Source organism: Mustela erminea, chromosome 8, assembly GCF_009829155.1.
Source record: "Mustela erminea isolate mMusErm1 chromosome 8, mMusErm1.Pri, whole genome shotgun sequence".
Taxonomy (NCBI): Eukaryota; Metazoa; Chordata; class Mammalia; order Carnivora; family Mustelidae; genus Mustela; species Mustela erminea.
In genome coordinates, this window is record NC_045621.1 from 31,501,484 (window position 1) to 31,521,451 (window position 19,968).

The window sequence follows — 19,968 nt, forward strand, 5'->3', positions numbered from 1 at the left end:
GCCTATGGGAGGGCCCATGGGACCCAGCCCCAGCCAGCCTCATCCTTGGCCCTACTCCCCCTCGGCATACCAGACGCAAAGACCTAATTTCAGAACCTCCAACAAGTCAAGCTCTTTCTCAAATTCGAACCACTGCATATGTTACTCCCTCGGCTTAGAAAACCTCTCTGTTCACTTCCCAAGGCTCACCATTCCTGCCAGGCCTTCCCTGATGACTCAGTGTGAGAAAGCCCTGTGTTTCTCCCTTTGTACCCTGTCCTTTTCCTTCCCCACACTCAGCACAATGTCTAATTATAGAATCACTTCTTTACTCACATCTACCTTTCCTGCATGAGCTTCAGAAGGTACAAGAACCAAGTCTGGGTTGTTGACCAAAACATCAAAGACACGAAAACAGTTCCTGGCTGGCAGAAGAGTCTAGAAAAGTATTTGCCAAATAAACGAATAGAAAGGTTAGGTCTTCCAGTTCACATTCTAGGTGTTCAGATCACTTGTAGCATTTATTCAAACGGTCATCTGGCCTGTCCCGGTCTCACTCTGCCATCCCTTGGCATTTGCCTCTTACTCATCTTTAAAATTGCAGCGACGGTATTATTGGAACACAATCCTTCCTCACCTCCTACCCTTGCCCTGGGTTCCACTAGGCCCACCTGATTCGAGCACATGGCTGCAGTACAACTGAACAGAGTCAGGGATCTTTCAGCAAAGACAGAAGGAATGATCTCCTTCTTCCTTGGACCATGAGGTTCAAAGCCCATAGACTGTACCTACAAAATGTACTCACCAAAAAAAAAAAAAAAAAAAAAAAAAAAATCTACTCACAATTTCCCCTCTCCAAAGACAGAAGTCTGTAAAATCCAAACCAAAACGAGTCATCTCTCCAAGAGATTCCTGATACCGCCACCAAAACATCCCCCTGCGCATGCCACCTTCGCTGTTAGGAATCAGTCTTGTAGTGAGACAGTCCTTAGTGGACAAACCCAGGTGGTGGGGGACATGGCAGATGATAGGCTCAGACTGATCCTTACCCTTCTTTCTTTGGATCTTAGAAACACACTTGTTTTCACAACTAAAGTCGCAGTGGTAAGTAAGCCACGACGGGCGAAGTTTCTTTGGAGCAGAGATCAGTTTATTATTTTCTTGTTTATAACTTCAGTCCCATTATTTTGGGAACTCTCAGTGGTAAGAGAGAGTCCTTTAAAAACTATGACCATATATGGCAAAAAAAACAAAGAAGCTACGAATACATCTTCCCAATAAATTATATTCACATAAAATAACTATTTTGTGACTCTTCCATCCATGGTCATTAAAAATAATCTCTCCATTAGCTTAATAATCCGGGTAGGTTAATGGGCAAGTTTAAAAGCCAGGAACATGTTGTATAATTGGCACATGATAATTAATGTGATTAAATGATATTACTAATAGGTAACTAACACTTACTGAGAGCTCACCATCGGCCAGGCGATGCAAGATAACATGGAACCCTCAAGTCTGCTAAAGTAACCATTGTTATTTTTCTTTTCTTACAGAATTTGAAATTAGTTTAAGAGAAATTAAGTAACTTCTCCAAAATCACACAGCTAGTACAAATTTTTGAATAGCCAATCCAGAATTTCAAACCTAGGTGTGGAGTCCCCAGAATCTGTAGCATTAGGCCACAGATTACTCTTAGAATACTTGTGAATACTACTCTTAGAATGATATGTCTTGTGAATACTACTCTTGTGAATACTACTCTTAGAATGATGTCAGTTCTGAGGACTTAGAAGACGCAAAAAAGTGGGAGGGTGGGTTGTCTTGGAAGAAATGTCCCAGACGCTCTGGAACCTTCTAAATCCAGCAGCTTGAGGTATCCGCAGGATCCCTAAGTGGAGATGAGCTCATCTCTTCTCTGGCATGCAGCGGAGCCCGTCTTGGTTATTGTCCCCAAAAGAGGTTCTCCTAAATGATCTTTCCAGCAATATATTTTAGGTGGTGTTTTACTCTGCTTTCAAACCCTAGCACAGCCACCTCACAGGTGCTTAGAAGAAAACCTTCCAATGGCCTCAGTGGCCCTCAGAGGCCCTGCAAGATGCAGCCCCTGCCACCTCCTCCAACGGCATTTCTGCCACACGCACCTTGCTGGCCATACTGCAAATTCCTTCCCAAAGAACCAGTCTGGTCTCCAGGCTGCTCAGTCCCCTCCCCTTGAGCCACAAAGCGCAGCTACAGAAAATCAGTCCACCCTCACCTGAACTTCAAGGCTGCTCCGCAGACTCCGTGTCCCCAGATAGAGCCCTCTCTGCTCCACTGAGGCCACTTGAAATGCTTGTCCCCTCCCCGCTGCCCTCAGCCTCAGAGACAACAGGCAGCAGAGGTGAACTCCTACAATTTCATGCCCTCCCTGCTCCAACAGCAAAGAGGTCTGTGTTCTTCCCTCCTTCCCTTACTTGAGTAGAAAAGGTTTAAAAGGAAGCTCTTTATCCTGGGAAAGGCCAGTCTGTCTAATGCAGACTGTCCAGTCTGCATTGCACCATACTCATCCCCTTCATACTTCGCCAGGACCCGCCCGCTTCCATCACTGACCATCACTCACCCTCCACACCTTCAATCTCTCTCTGGGCAACAAGGCTTGCCTTGTGGCTTTCAAAAAGGTACTCGAACTTTCTGAGTATCAGATAATGTTCCCACATTGTCGAGTTGCTGTGAAGGTATGTAGATAGTACATTTCTGCAAAAGCTCCATACAATAGAACTGTCGTAATTATAGAGGAATTTCCTGAGTCACTAATCTACATTGTCAGTCTGCTCCTTACGGGTTCTTCCACGGCTCCCCTTCCCTTTTAAAAGAAAACCCAAACCCATGAACATGATATGATATAAGACATTTGGGACTGGGCCCCAGCCACCTCTCCAAGCTCATCATTCTGTCCTATGGACCACAGATGTTACTTTTATCCGTAAGTGTCACAGGCAGCTTTGGATCTCTTTCTCCCATTCTCCTTGCTCTCCTCCGCCCCACCCCCACCCCCAACCTGCATCTACACAGCAGTTCTGAGCCGTGGGTACTTCTCAGGCTGAATGACTGCATTCACTTCACTTTCCGTCAGCCCCTGACAATATCTGGCTCTGTATTGTTTGATGGGAAGAAGCAATGACTCTTAATGCCTCATAAAACTCAGGACTCTACTTCTGTCTTACAAGATTAAATCACGTGAGCAGAGACAGACAACAGTGTTGAGCATGTGTGCAAGAACTCACTGAGGCCATACTCTGCTTGATGCAAGGGGTTGCAGAGAATCAGAAACTGAGAAGCAGAAAACCTGAACCGCATTCCTGACTCTACCATTAACAGCAGAGTGTGAAACTGTGGACAGTCATTTGAACTTCCGTTTGCTTAACAGTCTTGCTGGAGACGAAGGATTATATACCTGATCTGCTTTCCTCATGAAGACAGTGGGAAGATCAATATAATGTATGTGGATGTTCCCTGAAATTCTAAAGCATTTACACAGACCATCACAGATACTTGAATACTACACCTCAAACTCTTTGATACTGAACAATTAAAGACAAAGTCTGCAAGTGCATATGGAGACATTTGCTTACAATCCATTCTCAAGATGATGTCTTTTTCCAATGTTAAACTTGAGAGTAAAGACAAAGAAGAAGGAAAGATATGAGGTCAGACAAAAAGCCCAAACAAGCAAACAAATTTAAAAAGTTTCTGGATTTTGAAAAAAAAAAAAACAGATATAAGGAATTTATTTTTTATTAGTATTTTATTTAATGTATGCTGTGGGCAGAGCGAAAGTTTGGGCACAAAAAGGAAAAAAAAAAACTCGTAAGGAGCTCTGTAATCAGACTAATTCATGAGGGTAACCACAATCCTTGAAAATTAGAGTGGGTACATAGAAAAAGAGACAACTAGGAAGGAACTGCTATAAATGGTGCCCTTTTTTCTTTCTAAAATTCCCTTTTACTGTTTTTTAAAGAAATGTTAAACATTGCTATAGACTGAATAGGTCTTCCCGACACACATATGATGAACATGATGGAATCAGGAGGCGGCACCTTTGGGAGGTGGTAGGTCATGAGGGTGGAGCCCTCATCAGTGGGATTAGTGCCCTCACGAAAGAGACCCCAGAGGATCGCTTCTCCCCACATACCCCACCAATATCAGGACACAGCCAGAAGATGGCCATCTGTGAATGAGCAGAAGGCTCGCTCTCATCAGACACCTAACCTTCCAGTGCCTTCCATCTTGGGCTTCCTGACCCCAGAATTGTAAGAAATACATTTCTGTTGTTTGTAAGCTGCCCGGTCTATGGTGTTCTGTTACAACAGCTCCAACTGACTCATATAAATGTAACTGAATGATCATGAAAATAGGTTGGTTTACTTAAAGATTGAAAAGAATATGCAAAGCTGAAAATGTCTCTTATGTTGGTAGAAACAACCTATTTATCAAACTTCCTCCAGAGTTGGGCTATGGTCTTTATTTTTTAAAAATAGGAACAAAATTAATCTGATAGAACTTGTTTTAAGGAATACAGCTTTACTGTTATCAAATATATATAATAACTTAAACTCCCAACAAATAAAATGTTGCCGGGTATAGATTTCTGTACCTGAAATATACATGCTCCTCTGGGTTATAATTACCATATAACTTTGTTCATACTTTAATGATTCCTTTTGTGAGCTCAAAGACCTGATTTTATCAAGTAGGCTCATTATATCAGTATAATCATATTACACCATAATTTTTTTTGATAAGTGCCTTTTCAATTTTAATACAAAGGTATACTAAAATTTAGCTTACATCAAATAGTCTTACAAGCTAGGTTATAAATTCACCCATAGATGTATTTATGAGCTTCTTTAAATAGGAATCGTGATTTGTTTTGTCTTTTCAATCTCCCCAGCCCTGGGAACTAGAGCAGATGCTATGAATTCACTGAAACCCTAACCACTCTTGATATTTTTCCACTTACAAGGGACCATCCATGTTATATTATCAGCAAACTACAAAGAGTAAAACACACATTATAGAATTTAGTATTTAACTCAATTACAGCTGAAAACCAGTGAACCGATCATATTTAAGGCATAAAGAATTATTCATGCGCTTCGTAACAACCTAGCATAAATAGTAAGCAATGATTTTATTCCATTCCATAAACATATCCAGCAGGTTGGCAATGAGCAAAATAAAGCTGGAAACACAAAAATAACCAAGTCACTGTCCTTATCTTCCAGAAACTTAAATTATGGAGGACAGAGACATGTTTAAAACATTTATAAAATTATATGGGTGGCTCAGTGGGTTAAGGTCTCTGCCTTCGGCTCAGGTCATGGTCCCAGGATCCTGGGAGCGAACCCCTTATCGGGCTCTCTGCTCAGCGGGGAGCCTACTTCCCTTTCTCTCTCTCTGCCGACCTCTCCGCCTACTTGTGATCTCTGTCTATCAAATAAATAAATAAAAATCTTCTAAAAAAATTATATGGGTAAGGCTGAATTTCCAGATCTCTTGGTATAGTAACTATAAAAGAACATTCTCATTTTCTGTTTTACCCCCAGCCTCTTAGAATGCAAGTACGCCTACAGCTTAACCCCAAGAAGTGGAGCCTTTGACTAGACTCCGCTCATCCAAATGTCCCTGGGAATTCCTGGAAACTGACTACCTCTCACATAAATCTCACTTGCCATCTCGGGCAACCCTCTTGACTTTGGACGGCTGCTGTTCATGACACCTCTTAACCCAGCCATATCGGTAAACGGCGTTTGCTTGGGGGCACCCTTCTCCCAGCTTGGGCGTGGACCCGTCCCTTAATGCCCTAGGATGACAGCTAAGGGCTGACTTTTGTAGAGTTGGAAACAACAGGAAAACATTGCAAAATAGAGCACTTGAACCTTTTGTGGGCCCTCCCAGATCCCTCTCCAGACTTTCCACCCCTCCCACTCCATGTAGCAGGGGCTACATGGGCCCATATGCTTGGTTCCTGTGCCCTCTGGTTTCTAACTGGATTCAGCCAATGGGACCTCCCCCAGCCCCCACCCAAGTAAGAGTTGGGAGAGGGGGGAAATGCAGCCAGAATATTTTTCCCTTGGCTCCCTCCCCTTGTAGTTGGCTCTGGATGTCTGTGTACTTTGAAAAGTTGTCACTCCTAGAGCCAACTGCTCTAAACGACACTCTTTCCAGGGTGTAGTAAGTTGGCCCTTCCCACGCCATAGCAGGTCTCCTTCCCAGTGTTCCACATAATCTCTTATGATTGCCCTATACCCCTCCAACTTTATAGATAGTCTCCTTGTTAAAAGTCCTTCTCTAGGGGTTCCTGGGTGGCTCAATTGACTGGCTGGCTGACTCTTGATTTCAACTCAGGTCAAGACCCCAGAGTCATGGAATGGAGCACCACATGGGGCTCCACACTCAGTGTTGAAACTATTGGAGATTCTCTCCTGCTCCCTCTTCCCCTCCTCCCATTCAGCTTATACACACTCTTTCTCTCAAGTAAATAAATAAAATCTTTTGGGGGAAAAAAAAAAAAAAAACCTTCTCTAAATTTCCAAATTCAAGTGTAGCATCTGTTTTCTGTTAACAAATACAAAATCATGATTGCCTGAGAGCACAGCACCCCCAGACCCTCATGTTTCCATGTGGGCTCCCAACCTGCCACTGTGCTTGTAAGAACAGTTTACTTCCTTTGAGCATGCTTCTACTGTTCCAACCCAGAAAGAAGTCATTGGTTTCCTACAAATAAATATAATATGCAAACATAAAACTGCACCCACAAAGATAGCCTTTCACATCCTCCTACAAAGCCACTACGTTTCCCATCTGTACCTACAATTATGTGTTCTTTACGCTATCCCACAGAGGATATCTGTTCTCCTTTACATAACCAAGAGCCCCATGAGAATGTGTTTGGGAAGGTGGGATAGGTACAGTTTGTCTGAAAGGAGAATTTAAACTTGGAGAGTCAAAAAGAAAAGGAAGAAAGGCATTTCTTTCCCCTTTTTGCCCCTCAAGGTTGAACACAGAGATCTGGGGGCCTGTCCCCAGCTGAGCACCCAATTACACACATTTGGATAATTACTAACAATCGGTGTCCCTGTCAGCCTGTAATGAAAGGCAGGGCAGCTTCCAGACCTCCAACAAAGAGCTCTCCACTGATGAAAATGCAGCTGGGCCACTAAGCCTTGGCATCGTGCCCCTACCAAGCTTTTGGGGTCTGCTTAGAAAGACAATAATAAGGGGCACCTGGGGAGCTGTCGGTTGAGTGTCTTCCTTGGGCTTTGGGTCATGATCCCAGGGTCCTAGGATTGAGTCCCAGGTTGGGCTGGGGAGCTTGCTTGTCCCTCTCCCATCTGCTCTTGCTATCTAAGTAAATAAAATCTTAAAAAGAAAAAAAGGCAATAATCATAGATACGTGTGCCTTCACCTCTGAGATTCTTATCGGGCCTTTTAGGTGGGAAGTCTCTCAATCCATTTTTAAGAAAAAATAATTGCCCCATTTAACCTAATCTCATATCCTTTGAATTTTATAAACTAGGGATTCCCAGAAGGCTCTGCCTGTGGAACAGACTTACTGGGGAATTTGAGAGGCCCAGCCCCTGACTGACCTCCCTGGCTTCTTTCATCTGGCACCCCCGCTGCTGGCATCATATAAACATGGAACCGACTTGCTCCCTGGCACCACATCTGCCCCATAACTTCCTGTTTATCCTTAGATATTCTGCTGCAGGGTCACTTCCTCTGGAGAGTGTTCCAATGCCAGGAGGAGTCGTGCCCTCTCTCCTTGTGCTTCCATACGAACTTTTCCTTACCTATCGCTTTGTCTCCCAACACATTGTTCACTGATCCAGCTCATTCAGAGTTGGGGTCTTTTGGCAACAGGATTTGTCTCACCTTCCACTGAAGACCCACTGCCCAACACACAGAAGGAGCTCAATAAGTATCTAACGAATTAATGAATTAGGAAATAGAAACCATTGCCCACCTCCCTCACTCTACAAGTAGTAAAAGGAGCTGCCATTTATGGGGATTCTGTTCAAAGCTCAGGAGGCTGGCTTCACGGAGGGGGAGGGAGGGACCAGATGAGCAGAGTCAAAAGAAAGTTGTGTTTTCAGTCCCATGATTAAAACTCTCCTGAATGCCACAGGATCACAAGAGCCTGGGGCATGAGATGTCAACACACCAGTTGGGAAAAGCCCAAGCACTGCTGATTTTTGTGTGGTAGGGCTTTGTAGATTTTCAGCTGGAGATATGATGTAGTCATAGCGCACTGCCAATCCAACAGTAATTCCACAGATTTCCCCCTTGTGCAACATCGCTGACATGCTGCCTCTCCGCATCTTTCCCTCTGGCTCAAGAACGGTGGAAGATCAGGCTAAGGAGACTCCAAATGCTGAAGTGACCTATCCTCTCAGCTGTGCTGTGATGAATGACCCTGACCACAACTTCGAGCCCAGAAAACAGATTTGCCAGTTCCCTGGTCAAGTGTGGCCCAGGCTTTAATCCAGCCAAGGCTTCTCTTTGAGCTCTTGCTTCATTAATCCTCCCCGTGCCCATCTCTCTGGATTCAGAGTCACAGGTCTGGGTAGGTCCAAACACCGGGGTTTCTTATAATTAGTTAGTTTATAATTAGAACCAGCGCTCTCAGAAATCACCCAACCAGTTCTTCCCCTGCCTTGTGCCATCTGCATCAGTCAGAAACACCAGAGATATGGCCTCAAGCGACTCGTCAGGGCCCCCTGCGTCCCACTCCTTCCCTAAGGCTTCCCTAAGGCTTTGTATTAACCCAATCTCAAGACAATCTGTGGTCCTTGGGTCTTACCTTAGACACCTAGCCTGTGCCCTACCTAGATTGCAATTGATCATTGCAATATCAGATTTTTTCAATCCAATTCACACACCCTTGAGGTTGAACTCCTTTAGAAGATCATGTCAGGACAGTACAAGAGATGCACTCTTCATTCATTCATTTATTCAACAGGCAGGTACTGAGTACTCATTATGGGTCAGACATAGTGCGAGGCTCTTGGGATACATTGGTCAGTGATACCGAAGAATGGAGGGGTGAGAGAGAGAGAGAGTAGCTTATATCACCAGCATTTGACAAGAAGCCTGAGCTCAAATCTGTTTTTTCCCTTTCTCTCACATATGATCCAACACTGATTCCAGACCCGTGAGTGCTTGCCTAGGGCTGAGGCTGGCCTTGTGGATCACTACATAAACATTGCCACTTGTCACTTGCTCTACTCTCAATGTCTGACACCAGCTCTCCTTATCCATAAATAATTCAACACCAAAAATCATTTATTTACTCAGAATGATTGAGGCCCAAGCCTTCGTCCCCAAATAGATTTCCTTTCAATAGACATTTTTTTGGTTCTGGTTCCATGTGGTAATTGGCACACACACACGTGCCAAATTCTGAGATTGGGAAGGGAGGGAAAGTGACATGAAAGACAGTTCTGTTGTGTAATCTCAGGATTGAGTCTTCCGTGGCATGTGTGCACAAAGGACATCAATTAATTCATCCTCTCCCTCATTTGAGACTGTTCATAAACCCACAGCCATGAGCCATTGGCTGGTTCTGTTGTCAACATTAATGAAGAGCCCTCTTAATGTAGGATGTTCCCCCAAATAACCAAGTGTGTGTGAATAGATCTTTCCAAGAGGGACCCAAAAAATATGTTTGTGTCCATCACAGATGTGAAATGATATATATCCCTAGGAAAATGGCTGCCCAGGAAGGAATGACTCAGCAATTGACATTAGTATATCCATGATTTAATAATTTTAAGTTCTAATTATCAGTTTTTACTTTTAAGTTTTCAAATTAAATTTTATAACTATATGGACAAAGGAGAGGGATTAGATACAAACCAAAAAAAAAAAATCAGGGAAAAATTGATCTACAGAGATTTTCAACATGAGAAATATGAACTGAGCAAGAGATCTCAGAGACATGCAGAAATAAGGGCAGAAAGAAATACATCAAGAAGAGATGTGAGCAGGGTGCTAGGTGGCTTAGTCGGTTAAGTATCTGTCTTCAGCTCGGGTCATGATCCCAGGATCCTGGGATGGAGCCTTTTGTTGGGTTGCCTGCTCAGAAGCTGCTTTTCCCTCTGCTGCTACCCTCCTCATCTCATGCATGGGCTCTCTCTCTAATAAAATCTTTAGAAAAGAGAGAAAGAGAGAAATGAGCCACACACACACACACGTGCCAAATTCTGAGATTGGGAAGGGAGGGAAAGTGACATGAAAGACAGTTCTGTTGTGTAATCCCAGCTCCTGGAAGCATTGCTCTCATACTGGGAGTGAATTCTGTTTTGTAATACCTGCTTTCAACTTGAGTCTGGCATGAGGGTAGCTTGATATAATGAAGAGTCATCAGCAGGATTTGGAAAGGTAAAGGAAGGCAGGTTCTGCCATCACGTTGAGTGGAACTCAAAGCCTGTTTCTATTGTTTCTGACTGTGTATGACCTCTGCCCAACTAATGAACAACTCTGGACCTCAGTCCATTTATGTGTCATTTGGGGCTAATAATCCCTACCTCACAGGATTTCGTGAGGACTAAACAAGATAACAAAAGTGTTTGGTAGGAATTACCTTCCTTTCCTCTTCCTAAAATATTTTTGGAATAGCTAATTGTTGGAAAAAGAGCAAGAACATCTAACACATTTAAAGAACTTGGACATTTTGCATACCGCACTTCATGTCCTCAGGGTTTTAAGAAGACATGCTTTAGATCAGCACTGATGAGCAGAACTTTCTGCAATGATGGAAATGTTCCAGATCTACATGCCTCATACCACAGTTTCTGCCCTCATGTGCTTATCGCCCCCTTGAGATGCCATTAGTGCACCTGTGGGACCGACTTCTTAGTTTTATTTCTAGTTATTATATTTTTTAAGATTTTATTTATTTATTTGACAGAGAGAGAGAGATCATAAGTAGGCAGAGAGGCAGGCAGAGAGAGAGGGAGAAGCAGGCTCCCCGTGGAGCAGAGAGCCTGATGTGGGGCTCGATCCCAGCACCCTAAGATCGTGACCTGAGCTGAACGCAGAGGCTTAACCCACTGAGCCACCCAGGTGCCCCAAGTTATTGTAAATTTAAATAGCCATGTGTGGCTAGCTGCTTACTCAATTGGACAGCACTCCTTCACATCTTCCTGGGTCTTTGACTATAAGGTTCTCCTGCCTTGGGGAGGCAGAAGAGTGAGTTGAAGCATGTAGACTCTGGAATCGGTCTGCCTGGAATGAAATCCCAGCTCACCACTGGCAGAGCTCACATAAGCACGTTATGCCTTAGTTTCTTCATCCGTGAAAGGGGAATGTCAAAGACAACAACCGTGCCTCATAGAAGATGTTGGGAGGAATAAATGGGTTAAGGCAAGGAAGGGCACTATGATTATTTACTCGATAAAGACAGTCCTTGTGCTTTATTGCAACTGTACATTTACCCCCCTGCAATACCCACTAGGCTATAAGCATTGTCCTAACACCAGTGCCAAGGACCATACCTGGTACAATTAGACTCTCAAAATATAAGTGTTTAAAAAAGTATTGAAGGGACAGAGGGAGGGAGGGAGGGAAGTGGAGAAGGATGGGGGGAAAGAGGAAGAAGAAAGAATGAATGATGTAGGCAGTCATGTTTTCCATGAAGAATGAAGAAAGCCGCTAAAATAAAGCAAATGACAGAATACGAAAGCTTTCAATAAAAATTTCAGTAGAGACGACCACTGAAGATGAAGACAGAGAAGGTCCTCTGGGGGAAGACATACTCCCAAGACGACAGTGAAGGGATTTGATAGCTCAGAGAACCATGGAGAGAGAAAGGTGGACTTAGGGGTCTTGTTAATACCACATCTACAAAAATAAAAGCTTCTATCATTTAAAATTGTGTTCAACCAAGCTTCTTCAAGAGAACACACTTTTGGGGTGTGTGACCCTATCTGTGGAGGTTACAGCCTAATTCAAAAGGCCCGTTGGCAACGAAGCATGTGTTTGTAGGTTTTCCATTCGTAAGTTTTTATTAATGCTAGGTGCACCGGTTCCCCCCAAAAAGCAGTGTTGGGCAAGTTTTCATAACTGTTTATTCATTATAAATAGTAAATATTTACTGCACTTTTTACATGAAAGACATTTTTACAACACATTGTTGTTGGTTGAGACCGCAACACAGAGAGAGCACTTCTCTTGACCCATCACCCTCTATGACCAACGCATGAACTAAACTGGAACTACGTCTAGTCTCACTACCCCACTACGTCATCGTTCTTAACTCTAAAGGGAATGTACTTGTGCCTACCTCGTTCATGGTTCCAAGAAGAGAAAGAAATAAATAACACTGCCTTCCACCTTCTCGTTCCTCTTAACAGCTCGAAGAAAACAAATTTATTGACATTCTAAAATGTCACCACACAAACGTATGTAAACCTCGGTTCCTATAATCTTTCCATATTGGATATCCTTGTATAACTTAAAAGTACATGAGAGCCACGTGGACATTTCTGCTCTTGCCCTGCCTTTCATAGAAAAGAGAAGAATGGAAACGTCGTCATTGTAAAAGCATGATTCTCGAACACGGTCTCTAGTCAAAGGGAGCAAGCCGGGTGTTGGTTGTCCATTCAATGGCGAACATCATGCATTCTACCGCAATGAATCATGGGCTGCGAAAATAAAGCACCTGCAAAAATATAGTTCTGGTTCTGTTTCTACGGCCCTGGCCATTGCCAAAGCATCCGTGAGGTACACAGTATTGCACACCGATAAGCAGCTGTGGGAATGCTCGTCACTTCCTCTCCACCGCGCTTCCTTCCCCCCACCCCGGCCAGGTTGGCTTCAAAATGAAAATGAGCTGGGAAAATGTCCCATACCTCTCCCCACCCCGAGAAAGAAAACAAGCCTTTTCTCCCCGTTATCCCATATCCTGTTCACAAGGCTGTCCGCCCCAGGACCTTTATTGACAACTGGGTTACAAATGAGGACAAGATCACAAATAATTTATTTGGGAGGTCCTTTACATCTAGTCTAACTTCCTAAAACATGGTGCCATTTATTTTTATATCAATTTCCAGTGTGTAGAAAAGTCAAGGATTCCTCCGTTCCTGCTTCGTGACGGGAGCAGTTTCAAAATTGTGTAAGTGTCAGCATGGAACATCAAACATGTTAGAGTTTAGAGTACTCTCCGGCTATATTTTAGAACATTCTGCTTGCCTGAACCAATCCAGATAAATCTCACACACAGAGACACACACGCACACGCGCACGTGCACACAACTGGAATGTTTGGGCTCCTTGATCATCAGCGCTGAAGAGTCGGGGTATTTGATGTGTAGCCATGGTTAAATCATTGCCTTCAAATGTTGCATTTGTCTTTTCACTGTTCCAGGCCCTCCTTTCTTCCACTGCTTTTGTCCAATATGTTCAAAAGAATTTGAAACCAACTACTGGAGAAAAAAAAAAAATCAATCACTCTTCTTCATCTCCTGGCGAGACTGCCCCCCAAAAAGGTGATTTTTTTTTTTTTTTTCTGAAAAGATTCTTCATGTGTAGGCTGTGGAGACCGGAAACAGGGCCAGTTTTAGCTCCAAGTGGACAGTTCACTTATGCGATATCTGGCTTGAGATAATGAAAGGCACCTGTAAGGAAACACACATAGCTTTTTAGGTCATGCTGGGACAATTCACAGCAAGGGGCAAAATCAGCTACAGGCTGACAATGTCATATTTAATACCATGGTATCAAAGGATCGAGACTAATATTTTTATTCCGGAGACAAGTTTGACACAAGTCTGTGTCCTTGGGATTATACCCCATATGATCCTTGAGCTGACCTCATTAAGAACATGTGTTTCTAATGCCAGGGGTTATTTCATTTCGGCCAACCCTCGTGTTTCACCTAGTGGCAATCAGCCTTCACATCGCGGCAATTAATAACCGCAAGATGTTGTTGACATCACTTAAGAAAATAACGATACAAGGGAGCCCTTGCTGGAACAGTTGGCGGGCTTTGCCACAAAACGGATACTGGGATGTCAGGCCTAATCACGATGCCTCCGCCGCCGCCGCCACCGCCGCCCCTTTCTTAAGGAAGGGTGGAGATTTTTCATCCTGTCAAGGGTAATTAGCCCCAGAGAGACCAAGGCTTACTTTGTCCATACTGCCCATATTGGTAGCCTGTGACAGGGTCCATACTGTAGCCCGTGGTGCTGTAGGTGGGTGGACAGTAGGACTGAGATGTTGGCAGACTGTCCAAGCTCTTCATATGGTCTAGTCTCTGACTGCAGCTGGCCGACACCGTGGTGGTAGGTTCCAGGCCCCCGGTGAGAGGGGAGAGAGCGTAATCGGTCTGGGGCTGATGGGGTACGCCACCGTGGTTGGTCAGGAGTCCCATTACCTAAAATAAACGGGCAGATTGGGAGGAAGTAAGAATGCAGAGAGGACCGGATCATAGCCGAGAGCTGAAAAGATAACTGAAAAAGTCCCATTTTTATTTCTTTGGAAATCTGCTGGGACAGAAGGCGCTGGCCACAACGCCAAGGGACACAGACCCCGCACCATGCCCCGTGATAACATCTGACTGCGGCTTCAGAAAAAGGAGAGGCGGGGAGAGGAAAGGAAAAGAGGTGGAAAGAGAGCTTCACCACGCTTCTAGTGATAAAATGGGCTTAGAATTTCAAAGGAAGGAAGGACAGAAGGATGGAGGGAGAAATTATATGTGTTCATATAGAACAATGGCTAATCATGTATTACAGCTGGAAGTTCCGCATGTGATTTTAAACAGACATTCACTTATATATATATTTTTAAGTTCAGTGGATTTAAATGAAATTCTTTTTGTGTATTTTAAGATGCCTATGTCTATTCTCAGAGTGTTCCCTCCAAGAAAGTTCCTCTCCCTATCTTGGCCATCCTTAAGGAATCAGAGATAGTTACTCCCTCCCTGATGCTCCTGAGTGCTTTCCTCAACCCTCCCACTGTGCAATCGTGACTTTGATCGCCTACTTTCAATTATAAGAGTTTTGGGGTCGATAACCTACTCACCTGTATAGTCCTAGCACCTACCTTCGTACTTGACACATACTAAGAACTGAAGGAAGGAAGGGGGGGAGGGGGGAAGGAAGGAAGGAGTGGTGAACAATTCTCCAAGTAACTGCCTCCATGCCCTGCCTTTTCATTTCTTATCTAAACATTTCATATATAAGAAAAAGAAAGAAAAACCTGAAATGCAAGCATGTTCTAAAAACTCTGTTCAATTTTCTAAAGAACCCTGGAGAGTGAGAGAACTTAAAACACAAAAAAACAAAAACAAAAACACAACCACCTTGTGATTAACAGAACAACTTTCAGATCCCGGGGAAGTGTTTCGCAAACTCAAGCTCACTGACCCTTACAGCTCCTGGAGATGGAAGTTAAGTGGCTAATTCATTTGGCAGCTGGAAAACTGCCACTGGAGAATGGGAGTGACTCTTCTCAACTTCGAACCATCCAGCTTTTTCAGGGGTCAAGAAACAAGAAGAAAATCAGGTACTCTGTGAAGAGCCTGTTGATCAAGCATTTCAGCATTGCGTGGGGGCGGGGGGGCATAACAGCACACGTGGCCAGCATCTTCCTGCTGCTTTTGAGGGAGCTTGAAGCATATAGAGGTTAAAGTTATAAATAAGAGCAAGAGGAGAGGGTAGCAGTGAGCCCCCAGCTGTGACTCTGGCCTCACGCTGTCTACCGAGGCAATTCAGGCCACAGAAGCCTGGATGGAGGGCTCCCCGCAAGGTGGGAGACAGCGACTAGTCTTGCATCCCGGAAAAGACATCTTAAATTAGATTCCAAAATCAGATGCTCCCATCTAAACCAAATCTTCTTGAAATGCAGCTTTAAACGGATGTATGTTCAATTAGCCCCAACCGACAAGAGTGGGGGCAGATCTGCTTAACCAGTTTCTATAGGTGACCCTTTCTTCCTCTATTTTAACAAGGTACCAGCCTCCCCCACCTTTCCCCTGAACAGCTATTCTGTGTTTTCTCGCCTGCCTTTTCGTTTGAGTTGTATGTGTGAGCACGTGGGAAGCCGGGGCAAGGGACGGGGGTAGCTGGGGGGAGGGTGTTTGTAGAAAGCAGGACAGCAATACCCAAATTTTTAAAGATGTTCCAGGGAATCTAAATTTTCTTAAGTTATGTGGTGTGGTGAAATAGCTTTTTTAAAAGACTTAAAAACTACTTATATTCTAAAAAAATAATAATCATGTGTGACAGAGTGTCATTTTATTTTACTGGGGATTTGGGAAAAGTGAGAGTCACAAAACAAAGAACCTGTAGATTCTTGGAGTTCTAGGATGGCAGGCAGTCACCAGGACGTGGGGCTCTCATGGGCCCCCCCACACTGTTTATAGTAAGTTAATTACTTCATTTTCTTATTTAAGAACCTTGAACATAGGGTGCCTGGGTGGCTCAGTGGGTTAAGCCGCTGCCTTCGGCTCAGGTCATGATCTCAGGGTCCTGGGATCGAGTCCCGCATCGGGCTCTCTGCTCAGCAGGGAGCCTGCTTCCTCCTCTCTCTCTCTCTGCCTGCCTCTCCGACTACTTGTGATTTCTCTCTGTCAAATAAATAAATAAAATCTTTAAAAAAAAAAAAAAAAGAACCTTGAACATAAACCAGAATGCATTTAAATTATTTCCTGAATGTTCTTCCACCTCCGTGTTTGTTTGTTTTCTTTGCTTGCCTTTGAGTTTGTATAGATGATTTTATAGTACATATATCTGGAATTTTTTTTAAAATGTTACTGACGTACTCATGTGTTAAATATTTTATTTCAGCCAAATTATGCAGGCATGTCTACTAGAAGAAAACGATCTAAAATAGAGGTTGTTCAGGGCCAAGCCTACCCTTTCCAATCAGGGCTATCTCCTTGTGTACTGGCCTGAAGAAGAAGAATGGATGGGGAAAATAATAATATGACAAATGTGACCGTGGCAATGAGAGGGGGGATAATGACATGGACACAAATATTTTATTGTAAACTGTGCTAAGTAAAAACAAACACTTAGTAAAAGCAATTTGGTAATTCTATTAATCCCAAAAAGAAAAAAAGGTCAATGGAACTGGATAAAATGGAATTATATTTAAATTAATAGCACCCTTCCTGAAAATACTTACTTGAAACCTAGTTAATGTTATATTCTTTTAAGGGAGAAATGGAATATTTGATACACAATTATCGTTGAAGAGCAAGAACAAACTGTTATTCAAAACATGCACACTCTCTCATGAGCTACAAGTACATTTTTGTGATAAATGTATTTTTTTAATCCTCTGCCATATATTTCTTGTTTGCATTAACTTTGAAAGAAGTAATAATTTTGTCCATGGGAGAAAACCATGAAGATCGTAAAAGAGAAAAAATGAGTCCTTCCTCCAAGCCAAGGTCAGCTGATGACTCATGGCACAACTTTGTGCAGTTGCTGAATTAGAAAATACTTGAGAACAAGATTTAAATCTAAGACCTAGAAAAATATCTCTGGGAGGATGGAGAAGACGCAGTAGGATTTGCCAGAGTCAGATTCCAGGGCAAAAAGAAAGATAGTCCCTTAAGTTTCCAGGAACAGAGCATGACCCAATGAAGAGGGATGGTTGCTGAGCAAATAGACAGGAGGAATCCCTTTGGGGTCTTCCTTTCAGTATTCCCCGTACCCCACAAAAAAAGCCAGTGACAGTTTCCACCTGAGCAAGAGCCCTTAGCTCAGCAGCCCAGTACCTGCAGTGGCTAACATGAAAACTGAAAAAGACCAAAGACCAACCAACTTTGCTCCCTTTGACTTCCCCAATAGAGCCCAAGAGACAGACATTCTCCCTCAAGTTCTTATGTCCACTGTCGTGGTCAAATATTGTCCTGTGATTTCTTTCTCGAGATTATATAAAGATGGGCAAGAGGCACTAATATTTTCCTACACTAATAGTTTCCTAATTTCCCAAAATGGAGATTAACAAATAATTAGAAACTAACATGATTTATTCCAATGTTTCACATGGAGAAAACTTGAGAATACATCTCTTTAATAACTTCTAATTTAAAAAATGAAAAGGAAATCCGCGTTGGAAAATAAAATAGCAAATATATCACTACAAAACGGATTACTTTCCCCTAACATAATTTAAAACCTCAAGTCTCTATGGAAGGGTCCCATTACACTTTTATGTACATTTTTTAAAAAGCTATTTTGTATTTCATGTGGTTCAAGGGAAACTATGGAAATTTCTTTTTGCTCCACAAAGAGGTTGGTAAACGAACTTCTTAGAACTCCCCCAATATGGTTATGGAATGTCTTCCAGTCATATTTTCTTTCTAAGAATATTATCCCAATTTCTTTTATACATGCTTTTCCTACAGCAATTTGTCATTCAAAACCTAAAATAAAATCTTCATTTGTTGCAAAATGGGGTATGTTTCCCCCCTCATAAACCATTAGTAAGCTGTTTCTACGACAGACTGGCATTTTGGGGGGGTGGGGGGGCATTGAGGGAACCATAACTGCCTGGTTTTCACAAACAATTTCAAAGAAAAATAAACTCAGGGATAATGATTTCTGTCTACAGAACACCGACCACACTCTTACTAAATGCCAGATAATCAGTCCAGGAGATGCAATGACCAAGAAGAATTTTCCTGTAATAAAGATCTCTGTTCTGTCCCACTGAGAATGGATGCAGGAGGAAGATTTCACACTGAGTACAACTCCTAGGTAAGGCATCCGAAAAAACCACTATTAAGCGTCTTTCTAAATCACTACCTCCAAAAACACTTCCCAGACACTGTTTCTAAATTGCTTTATGGGTAACCTTTTTAAAAATCCAAAGCCTTGGAATCGTGTGCCAACACATGTGCTGATCCTTCCGTCCTTCGAATTATTACAGACATTTTCAAAAGATCTCTTTTAGGTCATTCTCAAGTTTCAGAATTCCAAATAGGTTGTTTATATCCTGATTGGAAGAGTATATGGTTCAGGGGGGAAAAAAATTCTTTACAATTGCTTCATGCCATATTTCTTTTGAATTAATTTTCCTATTGGGAGATGAAATATAAAAGATAAAAATTATGAGCCAAATGAAGATTTATGTTTAAACCAAGGAGTCTGGAAAATATTTGTCTTAGCCTAAGTGTTATGGTTTTGCCATCAGCTCATCAGAAATCTCAAACGATTTGGCAAATTATGGTGTACATCTTGGTGCATCTTTTTTCCTGTAGGAATCCCGGTTCATGTCTTTACTTTCTTTTTTGTTCTTAAGTCATCAGACGTTCTTGTGATTTAGCATTCAATGATATACATTTCTGTATGTTTTAGAAAACATGGCTGTGAAATAAAGCTATGTACGATATAAAGGGTTTGTTGTGCTTTTTTTTTTTTTTTAAGCTTCTACCTTCACCTCCAAAACTGTATATACTGACTGCATATATTCTTAATTTGGATAATGTATTTTCAAAACCAAACAAAAATACTCGAATGTCTACATGGTTTTAGTTTTTTGGTTTTTTGTTTTGTTTGGGGGGTTTTTTTGTTGTGTTTTGTTTTGTTTTGTTTTTTGTTTTGCTAACACAGATGCTGCAGGGGTAGTGTGTCTGATGGTTAAATTTCAGTGACTGTATCTTGGAGTCTGGAAAAGCCTAAATTTGAACAACCAAGAACCAGAACATTGCCTTCAGATTCAAATGCCTTAGGAATGATCCTGCAGTTGATTAGAATCTAAATAATTAGATTTTTGGCCCTGTCTGTTTAAAAGCTGTAAGAGGGAAGTTGCCTGAGGGCAGAAGTTTCTTTAAGGTAAGTATGGTGACCTTCTCACCCACACCCACAGTTATGGGAAGGGCATGCCTGACCTTTCTTTACCTAACCAGATAGAAAACCAGTGTTTGTAAAATGTCCAGCTAAACACATCCGTATTCTTTTATTTTACTCTTTGGCTTACATTTTGCAAGTA

General features: G+C 42.6%; 1 protein-coding gene across 3 annotated transcripts in view; it reads right to left on the reverse strand.

Annotated features, from left to right (window-relative positions):
* Window positions 1-12,092: 12,092 nt before the first annotated feature.
* The window catches only part of PAX3 (paired box 3), a 98,415-nt gene continuing 90,539 nt past the window's right edge, over window positions 12,093-19,968 (reverse strand). For 2 of the 3 annotated variants that reach the window (XM_032354947.1, XM_032354945.1), the window contains exons 8-9: window positions 14,152-14,398; window positions 12,093-13,640 (exon numbers count right to left, since the gene is read on the reverse strand). In XM_032354947.1, coding sequence (XP_032210838.1) covers window positions 13,606-13,640; window positions 14,152-14,398 — 282 coding nt within the window. In that variant the 3' untranslated portion in view covers window positions 12,093-13,605. The remainder of the gene's footprint in view (window positions 13,641-14,151; window positions 14,399-19,968) is intronic. The other variant, XM_032354949.1, reaches the window with a different exon arrangement.